This window comes from Cervus canadensis, chromosome 23 (assembly GCF_019320065.1).
Source record: "Cervus canadensis isolate Bull #8, Minnesota chromosome 23, ASM1932006v1, whole genome shotgun sequence".
In the NCBI taxonomy this organism is placed as follows: Eukaryota; Metazoa; Chordata; class Mammalia; order Artiodactyla; family Cervidae; genus Cervus; species Cervus canadensis.
In genome coordinates this window covers 17,089,063-17,114,051 of record NC_057408.1, presented here as the reverse complement: position 1 = coordinate 17,114,051, position 24,989 = coordinate 17,089,063, and the positions used below count along the sequence as shown (strand labels likewise).

General features: G+C 39.3%; 1 protein-coding gene across 1 annotated transcript; it reads right to left on the bottom strand.

Annotated features, from left to right (window-relative positions):
- Positions 1-7,459: 7,459 nt before the first annotated feature.
- On the bottom strand, positions 7,460-20,729 carry LOC122425529 (serpin B8-like). Its single transcript, XM_043444013.1, has 6 exons — positions 20,631-20,729; positions 15,677-15,706; positions 15,294-15,378; positions 12,073-12,215; positions 9,483-9,638; positions 7,460-7,855 (listed from the first exon to the last, which is right to left on the bottom strand). Exons 1-6 carry the CDS (start codon positions 20,727-20,729, stop codon positions 7,460-7,462), a joined length of 909 nt encoding a protein of 302 aa, XP_043299948.1.
- Positions 20,730-24,989: the final 4,260 nt, after the last annotated feature.

Here is a 24,989-nt window from a genome sequence, read left to right as displayed (position 1 = left end):
CTAGGTTGGTCATAGCTTTTCTTCCAAGGAGCAAGCATCTTTTAATTTCATGGTTGCAGTCACCCTCTGCAGTGATTTTGGAGCTGATTTCAGTTGTGAATCAGTGAAAATACATGAATATATCATATCTACTGTATTATATATCCTATCATACTGATTTTCTATCTCTGCTTACTGAAAAGTCTTATAAATGAAGGCATCCATAAAGCCAGGAGCACTCCTGGTACCCAAATCTTGTTTTCTAAATATCATTCTCTATGAACAGAAATAGAGATTCCCAAAGAATTGGATGATTCCAGGAACGTGACGAGGAAGGCCAGGATAAGCCTAGGACAATTCACTGGGCCTCAGAGCACGATGTTGTTTTTGGTTAGTAGCTAAGTCATGTTCTACTGTTTTGCAACCCCATGGACTGTAGCCCATCAGATTCCTCCATCCACGGGATTTCCCAGGCAAGGATACCGGAGTGCGTTGCCATTTCCTTCTCTAGGCTATCTTGCTGACTCTGTCAAAACATCATGGGACCCCACCTTTGTGAGGGCTTTCAGTGGCCAGATTTGGGGCAATTTTTACATGATAAATGATAAAAAGCTAACAAATGGAATATCTTAAATTAATTTTTAAAAGGTACAAATTTTTTAAAAAATACAATTTTTAGAAGAACGCTAGCTACATAAACCTAGGAGGAAGGGTAGAATATTTTTTGTCCCTGCCTCTCAGCATACAGAATCTTAGCTCCCCAAACATGATTGAACCCACGCCCCCTGCAGTGGGTGTGCAGAGCCTTAACCACTGGACCGTCAGGGAAGTCTCAGGGTAGAATTTTAGGATACGGTTTTATGATTTTTAATCTTAAATGGAGTTGTTTCCAACAAACATCTTCAACAAGTATTAAAACCACTAGATGCTGGGGAAGAGTATACTCACTGTCTCAGAGTATCGCCCTGTGGGTTATGCATAATACTGTAGAGAGGTCTGTCAGCATTTTCACATGGTGATCAGGCTTCACTCAGCTCCACAAGTGGACAACTGGACGTCTTGTGCTGCCAATGTTACACAATGGGCATGTTTCCCATGTAATAATCTTGCCAAAGTGCCAAAATGTTTAACCTGAATCTACTGCGAGGAAAAATTTTAAAAACCAAGATGGGGGACTTTCAACAAGACCATTGCTCTAGACCCTGCAGAAAAAAATCAAAGTCACACACAAAAAAAGACAAAAATTCAGGGACAGATCCATATTAAAAAGATTAATGAGACACCACCAAATACAGGGTGAAAACCTTGAGAAAATCAAAATGTTACCATACATTATATGATACATTTAATTAAAGTTAATTTTCTCAGTGTGAATATGGTGTTGTGGTTTGAGGGAAAGTGTCCTTATTCTCATGCATATTAAAGGATTTAGATAAATGTGTCATGGTGTTTGCAACTTATATTTAAATAGTTCAGGAAACATAGATAGACATAGGCAGATAGCATATGTCTCAAAATGTTGACATTGATGAATGTGGATAAAGAATGTGCATACATTCATTGTATGGTTTTGAAACTTGTCTTAAAAAAAAGAAAGGAAAATTTTGCACCAGTCAATGGCAATAGGGGAAAAAGCAAAAGTTCACCTTTCGTTGCAACTATTACTGGCAAATTATTTTTCTTCAACTCCATATGCTTTTGACAGACTCCAGTATACAGACAAATGTATTTTTAACATAGAGAACAGTGCCTTGGGTGTCCTTTCTGCTATAGATGATTCACCTAAGTTTCATATTCCTGTCCACCATTCTACAGATGCATGTTTTGGTTTGGTAACTTTGGTTTGGTAACACAGTTTGTGAAAGTGCTGCACTCGATATGCCAGCAAATTTGGAAAATTCAGCAGTGGCCACAGGACTGGAAAAGGTCAGTTTTCATTCCAATCCCAAAGAAAGACAATGCCAAAGAATGCTCAAACTATTGCACAATTGCACTCATCTCATATACTAGCAAAGTAATGCTCAAAATTCTCCAAGCCAGGCTTCAATAGTACATGAATCATGAACTTCCAGATGCTCAAGCTGGATTTAGAAAAGGCAGAGGAACCAGAGATCAAATTGACAACATCTGTTGGATCATCAAAATTGCAAGAGAGTTCCAGAAAAGCATCTACTTCTTCTTTATTGACTATGCCAAAGCCTTTGACTGTGTGGATCACAACAAACTGTGGAAAATTCTTAAAGAGATGGGAATACCAGACCACATGACCTGCCTCCTGGGAAATCTGTGTGCAGGTCGGGAAGCAACAGTTAGAACTGGACGTGGAAAAACAGACTGGTTCCAAATCGGGAAAGGAGTACATCAAGGCTGTATATTGTCACCCTGCTTATTTAACTTACATGCAGAGTACATCATGAGAAATGCTGGGCTGAATGAAGAACAAGCTGGAATCAAGACTGCTGGGAGAAATATCAATAACCTCAGATATACAAATGGCACCACACTTATGGCAAAAAGTGAAGAACTAAAGAGCCTCTTGATGAAAGCGAAGGAGGAGAGTGAAAAAGTTGGCTTAAAACTAAACATTCAGAAAACTAAGATCATGGCATCTGGTCCCATCACTTCATGGTAAATACATGGGGAAACAATTGTAACAATGACAGACTTTATTTGTTTGGGCTCCAAAATCACTGCAGATTGTGATTGCAGCCATAAAATTAAAAGATGCTTGTTCCTTGAAAGAAAAGCTATGACCAACCTAGACAGCATACTAAAAAGCAGAGACATTACTTTGCCAACAAAGGTCCATCTAGTCAAAGCTATGGTTTTTTCCCAGTAATCATGTATGGATATGAGAGTTGGACTATAAAGAAAGCTGAGAAATGAAGAATTGTTGCTTTTGAACTGTGGTGTTGGAGAAGACTCTTGAGAGTCCCTTGGACTGCAAAGAGATCCAACCAGTCCATCTTAAAGGAGATCAGTCCTGAGTGTTCATTGGAAGGACTGATGTTGAAGCTGAAACTCCAATATCTTGGCCACCTGATGTGACGAACTGACTCACTGGGAAAGCCCCTGATGCTGGGAAAGATTGAAGGCTGCAGGGAAAGGGGACGACAGAGGATGGGATGGTTGGATGGCATCACCGACTCAGTGGACATGCGTTCAAGTAAACTCCAGGAGTTTGTGATGGGCAGGGAGGCCTGGCGTGCTGCAGTCCACGGGTTTGCAAAGAGTCTCACATGACTGAGCAACTGAACTGAATGACTGATATCGTGTCAATAGGTTGCCATGCCCACTTTATGCTACTGTATAATAGGTATTTGGAAAGAACGATTAAACATAGGACAACCCTGGACCTCCCTGGCAGTCCAGTGGTTGAAACCCCACACTCCTAGTGCAGAGGGTGTGGGTTCGATCCCTGGTCAGGAAACAGATCCTACGTGCCACGTAGCCAAAATAAAATAAAATAAAATAAAAGTGGTTTATTTTTCAAAGCAGGGGGCAGAGTCCAATAGCTTGATGAAAACTTCAACCTTTTAAATCCAATGTGAGTGTGAAAGTCTCTCAATTGTGTCGAACTCTTTGCGACCGCACGGACTATACAGTCCATGGGATTCTCCAGGCCAGAACACTGGAGTGGGTAGCTTTTCCCTTCTCCAGGGGATCTTCCCAACCCAGAGATCAAACCCAGGTCTCCCTGGATTCTGCACAGCAGATGGATTTTTTTTTACCAGCTGAGCCACAAAGGAAGCCCTTAAATCCAATAAATTGAAGATAAATTTATTTCGTTGAAGAATTTGAACTGGTTGGCCAGGCATGTGGTTCAATAGTCCATAGCTGTAATGGCTCTCTGTTTTGGAAACAATCTCTAAATAGATTCCAAACAGCAATTTAGAAAAATATTTAAATTGTATACCTCAGAGTAAATAGTAATTTCCATATGAAATATATGATTTTCTGCTCTGAAATTTCAATTACTCCATAAAATTAATTATAGGGGTTTACTCCTGATCCTTTAGCATCTAAGTGTCTTGGTCCAGGGGAAGCTTATTTTAAGTGTTCTATTTAAGGATTTATTTGTTGTTTTGGCAGATTTTCTTCCCTTTTCTTTTTTTCAATTTGTCAATGTCAAGATCAATGAGATTAATTTGTAAGATATTTTGTTTCAAATTTTATCTTTCATCTTACGCCAAATTTTTCCTAAGCCAGAGACACAATGACTCAGTGTATGTCTGCTAGAACAGCGTTCCGCACAGAGCAGCCCTCGGCTTTCCACCTCGAGTGCCGGCTGGGTGAAGGAGCTGAATTTTCTAGTTCTGTGGATTTCCTTGTGTCTCTGCTGTAGGTGGGGAAACTTGCAGGAGGTGCCATGTTCCCTACCGATATCCAAGCCCCAGGTGGTGGCTGACTGACTTACTGACTAACCTCATGAACAATATTCCCATCAACTCATGTACAGACCCAAGACAACTATACGCCAAGGAGAGAGGAAGCTAAATACAAGATGAGTCATGCAAAGTTGCGAATTTCTATGAATAGAAATGAAATATTTTACCAAGTGTGAAATATGGAATTTCTTCAGACCTAATACTCATGCTATTATACAACACTACTGTCAGTTTTGCCTGTGCATATTTCACACATTTTTCAGACTCTTTCCAAATATATCTTCTCGATCTGAAGGATGTCTTTCTTTAATTCACACTACCAGAAACCATTGTCAGTTTTAAAAAATCATCTTCAGAAATCAGTGTTTGTTAAAAGTAATTCTAAATCATATTTAGGTTTCCAAATTTTCTTTGTTTTTTAATGGTTGATTTTCACTGCGTTCTTTTCATTTTTACACAGATTCATTTACTCATCATCTCTCTTTCTCTCTCAATGGATGGATATTTTTCTTCTTTTTTATTTGACTTGTTCTTATTAGGCAGGTGAAATTCACAGAACTCCATGTACAATTTCATTCTTTGAATATTAAGAAATTTAATATATTCATGGGTGTTGGTTGGCTTATGTGATTCTTGGCACGTCCTGTATGTAACACTCTTACCTATCCATACCCATTTTCAGGAAATAGAAATTGCTATCTAATTTCAACTGCATTGCGTTGTCTTCTATCAAATGAATCTTATGCTCTTTAAAACAAAATCTATTAATCAAAGACATCAAACTATTTGTATAGTCAGCAATTATTTTATGATTAGATTTAAGCTCTGACACATTACAATGGAAAGAAAATTTTCTTAGTCTCACATAATGTTTGACATTATTTAGTGTCATTGAGTTATACCACAGTTTGAGGATGTGAGTCTGTAAAGGAATTAGAGATATTCTAGTAGACCCAGAAAATGCTCTCTTTACTCAGAGAAGAAGCTAAAAGTAACATAGCTAAAAGAATGAAAATGGAAGCATAGAAAGTGACAGAAGGTATGAAGTGAAGAGATGGCAATATGTGACCATAAGAGGTGTAGTGATGTGTTTCAGAGGAGAAGGCAGCAGAATTTGAGAAATAAAATAGTGAGTGTATGGAAAGATGAAGTTACAACCCCATACTCTTCGATCAGCATTGAAACCCAAGTCTAGGAAGAAAAAAGTCAAAATATTTGAATTTTAGAAAAGAAAAAAAAAATACTAATGGAGCAAGGCACCTAGTCAGGTAACTGAAGTATCAGTAGAATTCAGAACTCAGTGTAGAATTCAGGAAGTATAATCAATGGATTCAATCAGTAACAAATGCATGAATTTAGTAAATTTATTTGTGAAAGAAATACCAAATTATTTAATATCTCTACTTTTTATCAATAACATTTTTTTCATGCCTGGAGTCAAATTGTTAGTTGTTCAGTCATGTCTGACTCTTTGTAACCCCATGGACTGTAGCCTGTTAGGCTCCTCTGTCCGTGTGGTTTTCCAGGCAGGGATACTGGAGTGGGTAGTCATTCCCTTCTCTAACACAGAGATTGAACCTGGGTCTCCTGTACTGCTGGCAGATTCTTTACCATCTAAGCCAGCAGGGAAGTCCACTGGAGACAAAGACACTACGTAAAAAAACCATGGCCAATTAAGCATCATGATTCTACTTATCTGAAAGAGTAGGGGCGACCATTGCAGAACCAATCAGCAGAGCTGGCTGTGCCACCCTCCAGAAACACACCCTGGCAAGGAAATGCGCTGGGGAGGGACACTCGCTCATTTTGCCTACAGTAGGGGCACAGCGGTTTAGCACTCAGCCTCTGTGCATTCTGCTTGAACTCTTAGTACTTTATTTTTACAGAAAATAGTTCACAAAACCATGAGTCTCTCTTCTCCCAATTATATTTTTTGTTTCTTTTTCTTTTTTTCTGTATAGCTTATCAGGGGAATAGATGTAAAAAATTAAAAAGAAGAAAATGACCAACATTAAAGTGAAAAAGCCATAGTTGAAATGTTTCAACATAGTGTTTACTTTGTCCTTCCCCACCCCTTCCTTAGCTTTCCTTCCTTGGCTTGGCCAGCATGAATTTCTTCTTGTACCTCTTTGGCTGCTTCTGGCAGTATTACGTTCGGAAAATATGGTGACTCCAACATCAGCTTAGACAATGGAGATTATTTGCAAGAAATTCTGGGAATGTGTACTTAGCATGTCACCTATGGAGCACAGGTTGTGCAAAGTTACACAACACAAAATACTCCAGGCAACCTGTAAATGTTTAATAGTATGGTATTACCACTATTTCCTCCTTTTGTAATACATTAGTAAGTTCAGCTGCAAGTGATGCAAACAAATAACTTGTAACCTAATCACATGGAATAATATCGTTTCTTTAGATAAAGGCATTCTGAGTTTTAGCATCCTATAAATAAGGTTCTGAGTGAATTGAAGGCTACCTAAGATAGAATTGCTATGGATAACAAAACAGAAACAGATTCACAGATACAAACAGCAAACTAGTGGTTACCAGTGGGTGATGGGAGCTGAGGACACAACAGGGAAAGGGGATGAAGAGGTAACACTGCTAGGTATGAAAAACCAAAATGCAAATATACATTGTACAGCACAGGAAATATAATCAATATTTTATAATGACTTTATATGGAGTATAACCTATAAAAATATTGAATAACTATATTGTACTCCTGAAACCAATATAATATTGTAAGTCAACCATACTTCAGTTAAAATAAGTAAATAGATATAAATAAATGGGGAATTTTACAGTATGTGCATTATATCTCAATAAAGCTATTATTTTTTTAAAAGGAAAAAAAGAAATGGTATGGATTATAATTTTTTAAGAAATGTAATTAATAGTGTGCTATAACTTGTTTAGTCAAAGTCAACCAAACCAAGAAAGGATGGGTTGGATGTTCTACATGAGATAGTCGAAGGCAAAACTTTGCTAAAAAGTGTGGTGTATCCCTTTTAGTTGTACTTATACTGAGAGTTTTCTGCAAGCTAATTTCAAGAATCAGAAAGCTGACTATAAATCCCATCCCTTCCTTAAGGGTTGGAGACTCTGCCATAGAAAAGAATCATCTTAGTTTCCTTGTGTAAGATAAAGAAGAGAAAAGGATGATCCACCTTGATTATTTCAGGATTTTCCACTTTGATTGTTTGGTTGGTTAGGGTGAACTCTGAACCACTCTCATTAACCTCCAACATGGCCTTATGGATTATCTTGGAGACCCCGAGGCCTCCTCCTGCAATTATGCCAGACAAGTTAGCCCTCGAGCGGTCAAAGACATCCACCATTCCCAGAGCTGTCAGTATGGCTGCCAGGTCTTCATGGTACCCCTCGAGCCTGAGCTGGGGCAGATGCAGGACCACAGCTGTGTCTTTCATGTTGCCTGAGCTTATCCAGTTATTGAGTTTCTCATGAGTGATCTCTTTGGTAACCTATGGGAAAGAAAGAAGAAAAATATGAACATTTTTATTTAGAAAATAAAATTATACCAAAATGTGAAATATCCTAAGGATTAGATGTGAGGCTGTAAATAGGTAAAGCTACTTCTCATTGTTTGGAAAGCAGAATCTATAAGAATAAGTGGGGAAAGTGCAACCATGTTCAATAACTGAATATGAGTCATGCAGCCCTGGGATCTATGCCTTGGCACACCATCTGAGAGTTACTTGGAAAAGCAATAATTTATCACAGGGAAAGTCTACTTTTGTTTCTCTCATGGTCCCTCTCTAAGCTGCACTATTTATGTATTATAACAATAAAATTTATATATGTGCCTATCCTCCCTTTTGGCCACATTGAAAGGCATCTTTGGAACCTGAGATCTTCAGATTCTGACAACATAAGTTGTAATTCTAGGCTGCTGTTTTTGTTGTTGTTAGTTGCTCAGTCATATCTGACTCTTTGTGACCCCTTGGACTGTGGCCCACCAGGCTCCTCTGTCCATGGGATTTCCCAGGCAAGAATACTAGAATGGGTTGCCATTTCCTCCTCCAGGGGATCTTCCTGACCCAATGATGGAACCTGCATCTCCTGCTTTGGCAGGTGGATTCTTTACCACTGAGCCATCTGGAAAGCCCAATTCTAGGCTGACCAGTGTGAATTTCTACCTCAACTCCAACCGGAATTCTCATTAGTCAGACATCCACAGAGACTGAATTTATATCAAACTAACATTTCTGGATCATAATCTCAAATGTGAAAGCAATCGTAGAGGAGGCCCTTCTAGGAGCATCTTGAAGGGCCCACCAGCATCAGCTTGAGAAGTCCCAACGTTGACCACCCACTTCTTCATAAACAGCCTGGTTTAGTGGCTGCACAGCTCAGCTTGCAGGAAAGACCTCTCCCATTTTGACCATAAATCTGCTTCCCTGTAATTGGTGCCTATCAGTTTTAGTTCTCACTCTGGGAACTACGCAAAATTAGTCCATTTCTTCTTTCATGTGACAACTAAATATTTTAATACAATCAACATACTCCCTAAACTACTGTCCCTTTTCTCATTCATCTCTCAATTCCTTTAGTCCAAAAGAGGTGTTGATACATAACATATAAAAACTACATGTAAAATAACAACCCATGAAGACCGGAAGAGAATGCACGTGACTGTGCTTTCAAAACTTAAAGCCAAAACCATTAGAAGTAACATACCCTAGTGTGTGGGTGCTTTATTTGGGGATTCTTTTGCTTTTTAAGTGCACATAGCCACTTCTTAGCTTTTTGGCTAAAATCAAGCATAGTATGGGGGCTTCTGGGGTAGCACAGTGGCAGAAAATCCACATGCCAATGCAGGAGACACAAGAGATGCAGATTCAATCCCTGGGTCGGGAAGATCCCCTGGAGGAGGTCGTGGCAACCCACTCCAGTATTCTAGCCTGGACAGAGGAGCCTGGAGGGCTAGAGTCCATGGGGTCACAGAGCGTCGAACACGACTGAGCAACTAAGCACACAGCACTGCATCAAGCATGAGCAGTTATTTGGAATCTCCAGCTTCCTGCATGCGTAATTTTCAAGCCCAGACCCTTTTCTGGTGTCTGTGGCTGCAAAGACTGAGTGGTTTACCTGTCCCAGACCGACATCCTTGCTGGGTAGGATGATGACCATACTCAGGTGATCCTCCACATCGGGCAGCTCCAGAACCTGCCCTGAAGGCTCTGTGATGGAGCCCAGTTTCAAGTGCCCTTGCAGACGCATCATCTGGACAGATTTGCTTCGAGACTATGAAAGCAACAACAGTGAGACAACAAAGCCAGCTCCTTTCTGTGTTTCCATTTAAAGCATGAGGAATTTACAGCTTATCCTCCATAGTTTCCCACAAGGAGTGACCAAACCAAAATCTATCCATCTTGCCACAGAAATATCAATGATTGGTCATTATTGTACTGATTGAAAGGGGAGAAGGTAGCCTAAATTAAGTAGCTACTGAACTGCAAAGTGTTTATGCCTTTCAATATATTATTTTTAGTCAACTGTACATTTTTGATGTCCAGAAGCAGTTGATTTACTTCAAAGAGTTGAGAAATAAGCATCATAAGATCTTATCAGGATAACCATTTTTTAAAAGTTGAACAGGTCCTTTGAAGAACATAATTTAGTGTCTTTCCAGCTCAAGTAATGACTAATCTGGACCAATTAACAGCATTGGGCTGCAAATTACAAAATAGCTACAAAAGATTAATAGCAAAGCACGTAGCAATGTGCTAAGTGAATTCCACATACTGAGGTCAGTTAAAGAAATTTAGTTATGACCATAACTTATTTTATGTTTTTCTCTTTGAAAGGCCAGTCATAACATAAAGATAGCTGCATCATGTAAACCAAATGGACCAGATTTTCCTGTGAAAATAAAGATTTTGACATTAACTTGTCAGATTCTGACTTGTTTCCCCTAGAAAGTCTGCTTGCTTTGGGGTATGTTTGCCCCTTTAAGTAGCTCTCTATGATCCCTATTAAAATCTCCATTCCATTTTCCTTATACTGTGGTCCCCAAACTTGGCTAATCTTTGGAAGGACCTACAAGGGTTACTTAAAAGTACAATACTCAAGCACTTCTTGCAAATCAGAATCTCCAGGAATGTGGCCCTGGTATTTGCATTAAAATTTTTTTAAAAACCTACAGCTTGTAATAGCAATATAATTTCACTATATGTCCAATGACCACAATATGTGATGACAATATTGTTTGGAAAGATAATACTGGATAATTCCAGCTGTGACTAATATGTTTGACTAGGGAATTATGTTTTCCTTAAAGTCATTCGCTATTTCTTTTACATGAAAAAGTATTTATGTAATAAGTATTCTAATATACTTATCCAGAAATACAAACCCTCTGTAATTTTACAGTTGGCTATAACAAATGCTTAATTGACCAATAATGGCAAGCATTTTTGGAAATATATTTGATAGAGTATATACAGTTGATAGTTTAGGAATTTGTTTATAATGTACAGACCCATTCTTTCTTGTTAAATAACAAGTATTATTTTGGTTACAGCCTGACATTTAGGATATGTTGAGGACACAAAGAAAAGTTGGTTGGACTTCCCTGGTGGTTCAGTGGTTAGGACTCGACACTTCCAATGCAAGGGGCAAGTGTTTGATCCCTGATCAGGGAACTAAGATCCCACATGCTGCACAGCATGGCCAAAAATTAAAAACTTAAAAAATTTTTAAATATATTAAGAAGGAAAGAAGCTGGGGAGATTGTGGATAGCAGAAGGACAGCCTACCTAGAAACTTTTTATTTATCTATTTATTTTTAAAATATTTATTTACTTATTTGGCTGTGCCAGGTTTTACTTGCAGCACACAGCATTTTTAGTTGCGCCGTGTGGGATCTAGTTCCCTGACCGGGGCTAGAACTTGGGCCTCCTGCATTGAGAACATGAAGTCTTAGCCACTGGACCACCAGGAAATCGCAGGAACCATTTATTCTGATTGTGAATATTGTTCTCCAGTTTTGCTTAGCCTCTCAAGTTCACACCCACTTTACAACTGACCTACATTGTAAGCATCTATTGCAGTTATTATCTACTACCTGATTTCATTTCCAGTTTGCAGTAAATGGAATTGCTTAACAATGGTTTAAGTTTAGTCCAAAGCCCAGACTTGCCTTAAACCTGTCCAAGGTCTATGTTTTATTCCAGTTTTTCAATTACGCAACTGTCATGCTAAACAGAGCGAAATCAAATAAAAGTTTCATTAATCTATTAATAAATCTGGACTTTATCTGTTAGGTACTTGGGATAGTCACTTGGAAATTAACCTATCTAAGGCCAGAAATTATTTAACATATTTTAAGGCAAAATTTTGTTGGTTCATTGGAAGGACTGATGCTGAAGCTGAAACTCCAGTATTTTAGCCACCTCATGCGAAGAGTTGACTCATTGAAAAAGGCCCTGATGCTGGGAGGGATTGGGAGCAGGAGGAGAAGCAGACGACAGAGGATGAGATGGCTGGATGGCATCACCGACTCAATGGACATGGGTATGAGTAAACGCTGGGAGTTGGTGATGAACAGGGAGGCCTGGCGTGCTGCGATTCATGGGGTTGCAAAGAGTTGGACACAGCTGAGTGACTGAACTGAACTGAAGGCAAAATTTGCAGGGATCAGCTTTAAGAGAAAAAGCAAACTAAGTCAAGAGTCTACCTCATCCAATCTGAAAGCCATGGCCACAGTCTGGTCTTTTTGAAATGCATACTTCCAGGCCCCTCTGAAGGAGATGGCATTAACCAGCACCAACTGGTCGGAGGATGTGAGGCTACTGGGGAACAAGAGCTCCTTAACTTCACCTTTGGGAGGAGAAACAGTGAGATTATATGTGACTGATCATGCAATGGAAATTGGTTTCATTGGTTTTGCTTTACATTTTGACCCATCTTTGAATTTATATTTGTATTAGTAATCACCACCTGATATCTTTAGGTGAGCCAAGAAGACTTTTGAGTAAATATCTAAATAGTGACAATTCTGTGATACTCAAGTGAAGCCGTTATTTAAGGCACTAAACTTCAGCCTGACTTTTCACCCCCTAGAACGAGCCCATTCATTGTGTCCAAGGGCCTGGGGCCACCCTCTCGGCACCCGGAAGGTGTCATGGACTTAAGTGGCTATCTTATCTTACTGTCATGTCATGTGTCATGGACCTGTTTGCAAAATGTAATGCATTTGTGCTTTAAGGAAAATTTGGTTTTGCAAAAATTAAATTAATTAGATAATGTAGAATGCAATAGAAAGTAAAGTGAGTGTATAGCCTACCTGCCTACTTTATGGTTGTGGAAATGAGCAAGCATGATTAATTTATATAACATTAAGTTGCCCAGTGAAGAGATGGTTTATAAATACCAATACATTAACCATTTACATTTGACTTTGTTGTGACATTCCTCCTGGTACCATCCTATGTTGAAAGCAATGACTATCTGAGTCAATGATTTTACAGATCACTTCTGTTATCCAGTGATTTTCTATAATAATCAAACAAAAGAAATAACTGGGAAAGTTGCAGAAGAAAGACTTGACCTTTTATGCTTCCTCACTTCTCAAGAGTAAAATTGATAAGCTGTTAGGAACTTTCATTTTATGAAATGGAAAGAGTCTTGAGATATTTAACACCTGGTGCTAGAATAACCAGTTATCCACATGGAAGAAAGAAGAACCGTTCCCCCTCTTTCTCATCCTACATTAAAGTCAGCTTGAGGTGCATCATAAACCTAAATGTAAACACTAAAGCAATAAATCTACTAAAAGAAAACAGAGAACATCTTTGTGACCTTAAGTAAGCAAAACTTTCTTAGAAAATACACAGAAAGCACAAACCATTGATAAAGTGGACTTCATTTAAAATTAGAAACTTCTGCTCATCAAAAATACAGTGAACAAAACAAATACAGAGACTAAGAGAAAATATTAGCAGCATAGGTGTCTAACAAAATATTTGTATCCAGAATATATAAAGAATTCTTGCAACTCAATAATAAAAAGTAAATAATGCAATCAAAAATGAGCAAATAAACTGAACAGAGCTTCATAAATTAAGATATACTAAAGACCAACAGTCACTGAAAAAGATGCTCAATATTTATAGTCACCAGAGAAATGCAAATAAAGACCACAATGAGATACTACTACATATCTACCAAAAGAGTTAAGAAAAATATATACCACACCAAAAATCAGAGAGGATTTGGAGTAACTGGAATTTTCATACAGTCCTGGTGAGAATGTAAAACGTTCAGCCACTTTGGAAATCTATTTGGCAGTTGCGTAAGAAGTTAAACATCCATCCATATGGTCTAAGACTTAGAATTTATGCTGAGTATTTACTCAAGAGAAATGAAAAATAAAGAATGCAAAAGCTTTTTACAAAAGGGTTCATAGTAACACTATCTATAATAGCCCAAAACTAGATATGACCCAGATATCCAACAAAAAGAAAAAGGATAAACAAACTGGTATATTAATACAGTGGAATATTTCTCAGAAATAAAAAGGCATGAGTCACTGATATATCCAAATACATAAATGATCTTAAAAATAACATACTGAATGAAAAAACACAAAATAGTACATCCTGTAATACTTCACTTATTTGAAGCTTTAGGATAGGTAAAATTAACCTGTGATGTAGAATAAAATCACTGGTTGCTCGGGAACAGATGTGGAAGAAATTTTCAGGGTAAAGGAAATGCTCTGTGTCATGATATACATTTCTCAAAACTGCCTGAATAAATGTTTTAAGACCTGAATGAGTCACTGAATGTAAATACGCCTAAAAGAAAAAAGAAGGTGGAGAGAAAGAAGATGACATAGATCTCCTACCTTTTGTCTTATTTTCAATCTGTGCATTAATCTGTATTCTGGCTTCTTCTAAGTGATTTTTGAAATCCAGATTTTCAGGTCTTAGTTTATATAATTTTTTAATACAGTCTAAGTATTTCTATAAAATGAGCATAGAAAAATAAGACATAGCATATAAATTGAGATTTTAAAACATTTAGACCATACATGGTAGGAATTATATGAAGGGGGAAAAATATATTAAATACTGTAATGTAGGTCTAGGTCCAAGCTAGTAAAATATATATACAACTTTCTTGCTTTCAGAAGATGTTTAAATAAAATGAACATATTACTTCAGGATGTTATTTCACGATAAGAACAATTCTCTTCTTTTAAGCCTCTGAGATTGTACCTTATACTTATAACTGCATGATTAGGATAATCAAACTTGCATAATTAGAGTCCTCAACTTGGAGTTCCAAAATATTAATTCCTCTCTTCTTATTGATACAAAAATTTTGTTAGTGTTGTTTTTAATTATAAATTATATAAAATTGTGTTCTTTATGCTTCACCTGGGTCCATATGAAACACAACTGAACATGTGACAAACTTGCATCTGAAAATTAAAGCTTTCACATTTTTTCTACATGAAATGAAATGCATGTATAAAATATATTGCCAGCTATCTGTCTAAATATAAGAAAAGATATAATATACACGTGTGCAAGCTCAGTTGCTTGGACTCTTGTATCCAACTCTTTGTGACCCCACAGACTGTATACTGCCAGGCTCGTCTGCCCATGGGATTTCCAGGCAAGAACACTGGAGTGAGTTAACATTTCCTTCTTCATTATATATATAACATAATATATATTATTTCTTTTATTATTAATAAATATATATTTTGTATAATTATATATATATATATAAATATATTTTCTACTTTCTCACCATTGTGGTAGCACAAACAATACTAGAGTAAATTAAATGAAGACAGAAAGGAAAGACTTCTACCCTACTTATGGAAAAAGGTCTTATTTTAACTCACCAGGAGGAATGGATGGGCTTTTTCTGCAAACAACCCACTTGCCATGCGGACTTGACTATGGCTGGGCTTGCTGATTTCATAGAGAAGTGCTTGAATGAGTGAATGGACTGCTCTATCTTCACACTAAAGGGAAGTTTAAAAACACTGAAAACAGGGACCTGTTCTCACACACGTAAGTATCAACTGAAGTTACACAAGCGGCTCTTGGGTTTGCATTAGGACATGCCGTGAAAGTGAAAAAGTGAAGTCACTTAGTCGTGTCTGACTCTTTGCGATCCCATGGACTGTAGCCTACCATGCTCCTCCATCCATGGGATTTTCCAGCAAGAGTACTGGAGTGGGCTGCCATTGCCTTCTCCAGAGGATCTTCCCGACCCAGGGATCAAACCTGGGTCTCCCACAGGGTAAGCAGATGCTTTACCGTCTGAGCCACCAGGAAGTCCAGGACATGCTGTAGCAGAACAAAAACAGATTCAAAGAGTAATTCTACCATTAGGATGTATGGAAATGTCTGCCTTTCACCAAGCAGAGTGGCCTGACGATCTGATAACAACGCATCACAGTCATCTACCGGTGTGAGGGCCCTGCTAGGCCTCTGCCCTGCTCAGAGCTTGCCCTGTCTCCTCCACAAGATGGCCCGAGCACACATATCAGTGCTGACATATTTAATAGAGTTTGTGTCAGGAAAAATGATTTTCTGTATCTTGTAATAAAGGAGAATTCTGAGCAATAAAGTTTGGTCTTAGTAGCCCCACCATAGATACTAGTGAGAAAGTCACATCTAAAACACACAGAAAGTATACATTACAAATTTCCCCTAAAAATTAGCAATATGGAAAAACATCGAACACTAAAACTCATAAAGATATGTTACGGAGAAGGAAATGGCAATCTACTCCAGTATTCATGCCTGGAGAATCCCATGGACAGAGGAGCCTGGTGGGCTACAGTCCATGCGGTCGCAAGAGTCGGACATGACTTAGCGACTAAACCACCACCACCATCTTTAGCTAAAGCTTTAGTTGTTCCGTCGTGTCTGACTTTTTGTGACCCCATGGACTGTGGCCCACCAGGCTCCCCTGTCCATGGGATTCTCCAGGTAAGAATACTGGAGTGGTTTGCCATTCCCTTCTGCAGGGGATCTTCCCAACCCAGGGATCAAGCCCAGATCTCCTGCTTGGCAGGCAGATTGTTTACCGTCTGAGCCACCATTTCCCCCCAAATGATATATTTATTCCTAGTGAGCACTGACCCTGGGCCAGGCACAGTTTGAAGCACTTCTATTGCCTGAGTCGCCTTGGGGGTTCCATCCAGAAAACTCTTTGAGAATAATCTCTCTTCTGCTGCTTTTCTTTAAAGGCTAGGGCTCTACCTCAAATTTTTGACAGTTCTCATTTTCTCATCTCTTATTTCAAAATTTCAGCATGATTATTTTAAAAAAGCAAACCCAGAAGGTTGACTGTATCAACATGAAAGTGAAAGGCTCAAACATGTCTGGAATAAATACTCTGTTTTATTGCCTTAAGCCTTTAGTCCTCATGGACTGAAGAGAGACTGCTATAAGAGAAGTAAAAAGGAAAGTAAGAATTATATCTACCCTTGTGTTCGAAGAATTTGCAGTTCTTGTTAACTCTTTCAAGTGCAGCACCTACAATGGCAAACAAAGAATCTGTGTCAAAATGTATGCAAATACCTCTCCATAAGACCAGGTGTGTGTGTGTGTCTGTGTGTGTGTGTCTGTGTGTGTATGACTGTGTATGCTCAGTCACGTCCAACTCTTTGCTATTGAACCTGTGTCTCTTGCATCTCCTGCATTAGCAGGCAAATTCTTTGCCACTAGCATCACCTGGGAAGCCCCTCCCCCCATATACAAATCACTTTCTTGCTATAAATGTTAAGCTCTTACATTTTTACGAACTTTCTGTGATTCACACCATCTTTCTTCTCATCTGTACATTAGTTTTGCTCCTCATTTTTTAAAAAGATGGAAGTCCCTTATATATTTTTTTAAAAAAAAAGTCCCTAGATCATGAAGCAATATGCCTTATGACACAGGGGTGCATGCTTGCAGTCATGTTCAAATCTTGGCAATGCCATGAACTGTAGCCCACCAAGCTCTTCTGTCCATGGGATTTCCCAGGGAAGAACATGGGAGTGGGTAGCCATTCCCTTCTCCAGGGGATCTATTCAACCCAGCGTTTGAACGTGGCAGATTCTTTACTGTCTGAGCCACCGCAGAAGCCTTTAAAAAAAAAAGTTGTCAAAGAGGACTCATGTGCTCTTAGGCAGAAGTCTAACCATTAAAGTGTCAAAGACATACAGGCACTGACTAGTACTCATTTTTGTAGGTAGAAGGCAAACTTCGAGGCAGAATGAAACCTGAAGGTTTAGAAGAGTGTTTCAAAATCATTTCTATTGTCACTTAATTTGTTCATCCCTACCTTCCCAGTTGTGAAACATAGTACAAACCCAACAAGTATTTGTTGAATGAAGAACAAATAGTTGTATGGATAAAGAAATGAATCTTAATTTCTTCATGGGCAATTAATGGCATTGCTTACTTACCGGGCAGACAAGATAATGGATGAATTCACATAATAGGTAATTATTTTTAAATGATTTTTATAAACATTATCTTATTTGACACTCACAGTATCCCCTTGAGATTTCATAGCTTGTATCATTTTCTCCACTAAGAATTAATGTTTGCTATGGTCCTATTGACTTAAAAGAGGTATAATTATACTTTTCTAAGGAAGGCCTTCATCAGAGAACAACTGAAATAAAACATTGCAATCTCTTCAAACATTTAAAGGGTGAGTACATTTAATTTGTTTTGTGTGATTCCCTAGAGCCTGTCAGGCTACAGTCCACGGAGTCATAAAGAGTTGAACACAACTGAGCACTATCCAGAGCAAGAGAGCCCAAGAGTAAAGACGGGGTAAGAAGCAGCAGGGATCAGCAGGTATAGCTTTCTCAACATACGTGGAAGAGGACGTGATTTGCGTGTGTGTGTATCTTTTAAGAACAGAAAAGTGATGGGGGGCTATGCTTATAGAAAAGCAAATTTTAACTCAAGGCTAGAAAGAACTTTCTAAAATGTAGAGTTGTCTGATTCTTTTGTTAAAAAAAATCAGGGACTTCCCTGGTAGCTCAGACAGTAAAGCGTCTGCCTACAGTGCAGGAGACCTGGGTTCAATCCCTGGGTCAGGAAGATCCCCTGGAGAAGGAAAGGGCAACCCACTCCAGTATTCTTGCCTGAAGAATCCCATGGATGGAGGAGCCTGGTGGGCTACAGTCCATGGGGTTGCAAAGAATAGGACACGACTGGGTGACTTCACTTTCACTTTCACTTTGTTAAAAAACTACTTCACATTAAACTCTGCCTCATCAGAGGACTTCGCACAATCTCTTGCCTGCTGGGTCCCTGTGTAGACTAAATCATAGAGTGGAGAGTGGGAAATTTATGGTTTCTTCCAGTTCTGAGATTGCCTGATGATCTCCAAATCATAGGGCTTCCCAGGTGGTGCAGTGGTAAAGAGTCTGCTTGCCAATGCAGGAGACACAAGAGACGTGGGTTCAAACCCTGGGTTGGGAAGATCCCCTAGAGTAGGAATCCTTCCTTGGTGGTTCAGACTGTAAGTAATCTGCCTGAGCCAAGTTCAATCCCTGGGTCTGGAAGACCCCCTGGAGAAGGGAATGGCAACTCTCTCCATTATTTTTGCCTAGAGAATTCCATGGACAAGGGAACCTGGAAGGCTACAGTCCATGGGGTCGCACAGTCAGACATGACTGAGTGACTAACATTTTCACTTTCTTTCCTGGAGCAGGAATTGGCCACCAATTCCGGTATTCTTGCCTGGAAAATTCCATGCACAAAGGAGCCTGATGGGCTACAGTCCATGATGTCACAAAAAGTCAGACATGACTGACCCCAAGCACGCTCTCCTATATCAGAAGGCATTTTGTTCCATAATCTAGGGACTTGGAATGCATAGTGTCCCTGATGTTGCTGCAGTGGTGGTCCTCACCCTAATCAAAAGAGAGCGTGATGGTTGAACCTAGAATTCTGAGCACTGGACTCAGTCTTTGAATGTTGTAAAATAATTGTTAACAGGATGAAAATATGAGAATTTTTCTCCATTTGCATGGAAATCAGCAAGGGAACTTTTTGAATTATTTGGTTCCCTTTTAACTCAGAAAAGACAAAGAAGTATTTCTACTCCAGACTCTATCTCTGCCTAACTTGTGCCCTTAACACAATGACCCCACCATCTTTCTGCTTGCGAAACCTCAGACGTGCACAGGTGTAGACAGAGTCACCTGCTGGCATGCTCTCACTTTGAAGGGAGAGAGAGAGGAGGGGTGCATCTACATGTACTCATCCCAGGACGATTTGTAAAGATTCCCAGATCATCCTCATTCTCAGCTAGTTCTCCCTCTCCACAAACATGAATTTATTGAGCATACATTCTGGGTAAGACACTGGAGACCTCTTCACCAATTGCATGGAAATGGAATAAAATTGAACACAAGAGCATTTACATTTAGCTTTTCTTGAGTTTAAATATATTATTAAATTCAGGATTTGGCTCCAGCCTTCCAGATTCATTTCCAATTTAAATCCCAACTGGAGAGTAGCTTTGTTCCATGAGTCAGTCATTCCCTCTGTAATAAGCAGAGAGATGATTAAGGTATGTTGAAAGATGTCTACTAAAGAAATAGTTTTTCTAGTCACCCAAAATTATTGGTTGAGTTAAAGCGCTGCTGATCTCCTTGGGAAGATAATTGCATAGTCTGTAAATCCTTGCAAAATGTTCTTTGTGTGTCTCACAGCAGGAAGGCCCTGGGGACACAAGGATGCAAATGGGTGGGGGTGGAGGTGGGGAGTCCCCATGGACCAGGTTGCCCTCCTTCATTGCCTCTCCCTGTTCAGCCTCTGCTGAGCCCACTCATCCCCTGCCTCTTAGAACAGAGCTATGGGAAATCTTATTGTTTGTCTTTTTGATAGAGCTAATATGACAGGTCTCCTCAAGTGAAGGTGAACAGTAGCTTGTGTTTACAGAATTGGGCAACTACGTGTGTGTTAGTCACTCAGTCATGTCCGACTCTCCCAAACTCCATGGACTATAGGCCACCAGGCTCCTCTGTCCATGGGATTCTCCAGGCAAGAGTACTGGAGGGGGTTGCCATTCCCTTCTCCAGGGGATCTTCCCGACCCAGGGATAGAACCCAGGTCTCCTGCATTGCAGGCAGATTCTTTACCATCTGAGCCACCCGGGAAGCTGCATCTACGAAATCTCCATAACAAGTCAGGGTTTGAAATTGTTCCTTGACTGTCTGTAGACGTGGCTGAAAGTGTGTCTGTGACTTACCTTCTCCATCTGGGATGCACTGTTTCCTCTGGCCCCGAAAAGCACCACAGCCAAGGCGGACAGGAGGCTCAAGGGAGAAAGGAGCACATTCTCAACCATGTGGTCACAGCTCAGCTCTTTAAATACATCAAAGCAGAACCGCGAATTTGCCACACTGAGTGAGTCCATTCCTTTATCTGGGGTCTAGAATACAAAGGCAGAGGTCAACAACAACAGAAATGTAGGTCAAAACATTGCTATTTCAATTTATCTCTAATGAGAGTAAGAATTATTTCAATGTTGTGAACCCTAGATCCTCAGATAGGGTCTTTATGGAAACAAACAAAAAAAAAAACACAGATTTTGGAGTCAAATACATTTCCACCTCTGCCACGTTCTAGCTTTATGTCCCTAGGCAAATTACTTAAATTCTCCTAGTTTCTATCTTTTCTTTTGCAAAAGTGGTTAAACAACAGTTTCCTTATAGGATTAGCATGAGGATTAAATCACGTACTGTTTGTAAAGCATCTGGGACTGCATATATTACATGGACAAATTTGGCAGTGAATATGGTCATTACTGTTGCCATTGTTACTGTGATTAGTCCATTCGGTTAAAGTAATGACAAAGAGGACAAGGTTATAATATTGATCCCAATGGATACATAACCTCACTTGAGTCAAAAGTACACAAAAGCGACTGACTGAGTGAGAGAGTGGGGGCACGCCATTCGAAACCCACTTCATCACTAGAAAAACATCTCAAAGTGCTTACCTCCCTTCATAGGTTGATGGCACCGTCAACACATGTAATGGAGCGTATTATACATATACATGGGCTTCCCTGGTCACTCGGTGGTAAAGAAGCCTCCTGCAATGCAGGAGACGCAGGAGATATCGGTTCAATCCCTGGGTGAGGAAAAACCCTGGAGGAGGGCATAGCAGCCCACTCCAGTATTCTTGCCTGGAGAATTCCATGGAGAGAGGAGCCTAATGGGCATCCATGGGGTTGCAAAGAGCTGGACGCAACTGACCACACACACACACACACACACACACATACACACGTGTGTGTGTATATACACACATACATGTTATTACTATTTTCTTACATATATAATAAATATATAATTTGATGGTGCCATGTGGCATGCAAGATCTTAGTTCCCCAACCAGGGATTGAACCCACACCCAGGAGTGGAAGTGCAGAGTCTTAAGCACTGAACAGCCAAGAAAGACCCTATATTTCAATATATACATGTGTATATATCAGTTGCTTAGTCACTTCTGACTGTTTGCAACCCTATGGACTGTAGCCCACCAAGATCCTCTGTCCACGAGGATTACAACTAAATCTTCCCCTATACTTTGTGAGATGTCATCACCAATTACAAAAATCATGGCAAAGAAAGAAGAAGAGACAATTTAGTATTTGCATTTTTACCTTGTCTTCAGGTTGGTTATAGTTCTGCTTGGTGAGCTCAGAGCTGTGTCTGTAACGCAGAGACTTACACTGCACTCAGCACTCACAGTTTGCTCCTCCTGTGTTCTCAGAATTTTGTTCCACAAGTCATTTTCCTTGCATTGTGAACTGACTTCAAGTATTTATGCAAAAGGGTAGAGAGTGAGCCAGCTGACGTATGCATTGTAAAATAGACTGCAACCTTGGGTCAACAGAGTGACCCAAGAAATGTATAGGAAAAAATGAAACATTTAATGGCATGGATTTTATGTAATAAATTAAGTAGCATTTTTAAATTAGCCATAATGTGTATGTCTATGTTACACACACACTCTGGCTACAACAACAATTTCTTGGTGTTTAAAAGCCAGAGTGGAGGAATTTTGTCTTGAGCACTGGCATCAAGTTTCTTTTCTGACTCCTACAATGAGACATAGTGAATGAAAATGCTCTTCTGTCTGGCATGGAGGTGGCCAAGAACAGAGTAATCCTCACTGAGTAAGAATTTCAAACCTACCTCATGACAAACATAGGGAGGATTCCCACAAGAAGTGAGTGACAAATCAGCTGTAGCTCCAACTCAGAGAGAGACCAGTACGGTATCTTAGAATGTTAGCAAGGAAGAGGTCTCAGGGAGCATATTTTCACAGATTTTCTGTCCCTACTAAGAACTAATTTTTATCCTGTGACCCAGGATATATCTTCAATACTGAACAAAGGATTTCACAAACAAAGCATTGAAAGCAGAACCTCCATATGGCCCAGTAATTTCACTTCTGGGTATTTACTCTAATTCAAAGAGATATATGCACACCAATGTTCACTGCAGCATCATTTGCAACAACCAAGATATCACAGCAACCTAAATGTCCATGGACAGATGAGTGGATAGAGAAGATGTGTTACTTATATGCAATGGAATATTCTAAACTGTAAAAAAATGAAGTCTTGCCATTTGCAGCAACATGGGTGGATGCAGGAAGTATTATATTAAGTGAAACAGCAGAGACAGACAAAAAGTTGATCTCAGTCATAGAAGGAATCTAAAAACAAAACAAACTAAATGAAATAAAAACAACTCATAGTTACAGAAAACTACTAAGCCTTAAAGTATTTCTTCTAAAAATAGACATATGTTTTTTTAAATGTATTTATGAAGAATCCTTCCAACAAATTATTAGCTAACACTAACTGGGTGAAATTGAAGTGAAATCCAGGCTCATGTACTAGAAACTTCTTATCAAATTGCACACACACAACACACACACAAACACACACACATATATACATAAATATAGACGCTTTTAGTTTTAAAAACAGTGTCCAAACTATAAATATAAGCACAGGAAGAAGAGGCTAATTAATAGAAGAAAAAGATCCAAAGCCATTTAAAAAAAAGAAAAGAGCTAGAATTTAGATCCTTTGTATTTCCTAATGGAAATGACTCCTGATTTGTGTAGGTTTAATCCCTGTGTTGGGAAGATCCCCTGGAATAGGAAATGGCAACCCACTCCAGTATTCTTGCCTGGAGAATCCCATGGAGAGAGGAGCCTGGAGGGCTACAGTCCATAGCGTCAAAAAGAGTCAGACACGACTATACATCTAAGTACCCACACATGTGAGAGAAACGGACTTCAAAATGATGCAAGTCTTCTCTAAAGCCTCAAGGAAACATACCTTGAATCAGACTTCCACCAATTTAGAGAACTTTACATCTCTCATATTCAGTCCTGGGGAGAGCTTGGATTCAAGAAGGAAAAGCAGGGAGGGATGGTTCACAGGGAGAAAAGAACTTCACAGAGACTGATTAATCTGTATAGATGCTGTTCCCCCAGAGACACAAAGAACAGCCATTTTGAGGGGGGGGCAGTTAATAATTCACTAGCTAACTATTCATAGAACCAGTAAATTGTTTGTGAATAAATGTCTGGAGCATTGTTCAATAGTTTATGTGCTACTATTTCCTGTAAACATTCTCTTAACCAAAGAACACTTGCTGGTTTTTCTTGCCTGTAAAGTCCCTGACCTATAAAGTCTCTGATTAATAGCTAGGAGTGAAGGTGTGTGTCCCTGTCTATTGTTCTAGATGTTTAAAGGAACATGTCATAGTATGTGCTCACCCCTGGAGCCTGAATTCCACAGAACTTGCACCCATCTAGTGGTCCTTGGCTCTTGCATTTGCTTTGTGCTGCAATGAATGGTTCCCACCCAGAATGTCCTCATTTAGGTATATATTCCAGGGATTTTTTTAATGACCTGATATTTATTAGATTCTCACAAACATTCATTTTCATTTATTTACTAAAATTGTCCCTTTTTCTGGCCACCCCATGTGGCATGCTTAAAACTCAACATTCAAAAAACAAAGATCATGGCACCCGGTCCCATCACTTCATGGCAAATAGATGGGGAAACAGTGGAAACAGTGACAGACTTTATATTTTCTTGGGCTCCAAAATCATGGCAGATGGTGACTGAAGCCATGAAATTAAAAGACACTTGCTCCTTGGAAGAAAAGCTATGACCAACCTAGACAGCATATTAAAAGGCAGAGACTTTACTTTGACAACAAAGGTCCGTTTAGTCAAAGCTATGGTTTTTCCAGTGGTCATGTATGGATGTGAGAGTTGGACCATAAAGAAAGCTGATTGCTAAAGAATTGATGCTTTTGAACTGTGTGTTAGAAAAGACTCTTAAAAGTCCCTTGGACTGCAAGGAGATCCAACCAGTCAGTCCTAAAGGAAATCAGTCCCGAATGTTCATTGGAAGGACTGATGCTGAAACTGAAGCTCCAAATACTTTGACCACTTGATGCAAAGAACTGACTCATTAGAAAAGACCCTGATGCTGGGAAAGATTGAAGGCAAGAGGAAAGGGGGAAAACAGAGGATGACATGGTTGGATGGCATCACCTACTCG

What these genes read in the sequence shown, in the direction of transcription:
- LOC122425529 (XM_043444013.1), bottom strand. Translation starts at nt 20,729, where the DNA reads ATGGTTGAGAATGTGCTCCTTTCTCCCTTGAGCCTCCTGTCCGCCTTG. An exon ending in TGGCTTTCAGATTGGATGAG is followed by an intron (nt 9,639 to 12,072) that starts GTAGACTCTTGA and finishes TTGCTTTCATAG; the next exon opens with TCTCGAAGCAAATCTGTCCA. An exon ending in AGGATGTCGGTCTGGGACAG is followed by an intron (nt 7,856 to 9,482) that starts GTAAACCACTCA and finishes TCTTTCCCATAG; the next exon opens with GTTACCAAAGAGATCACTCA.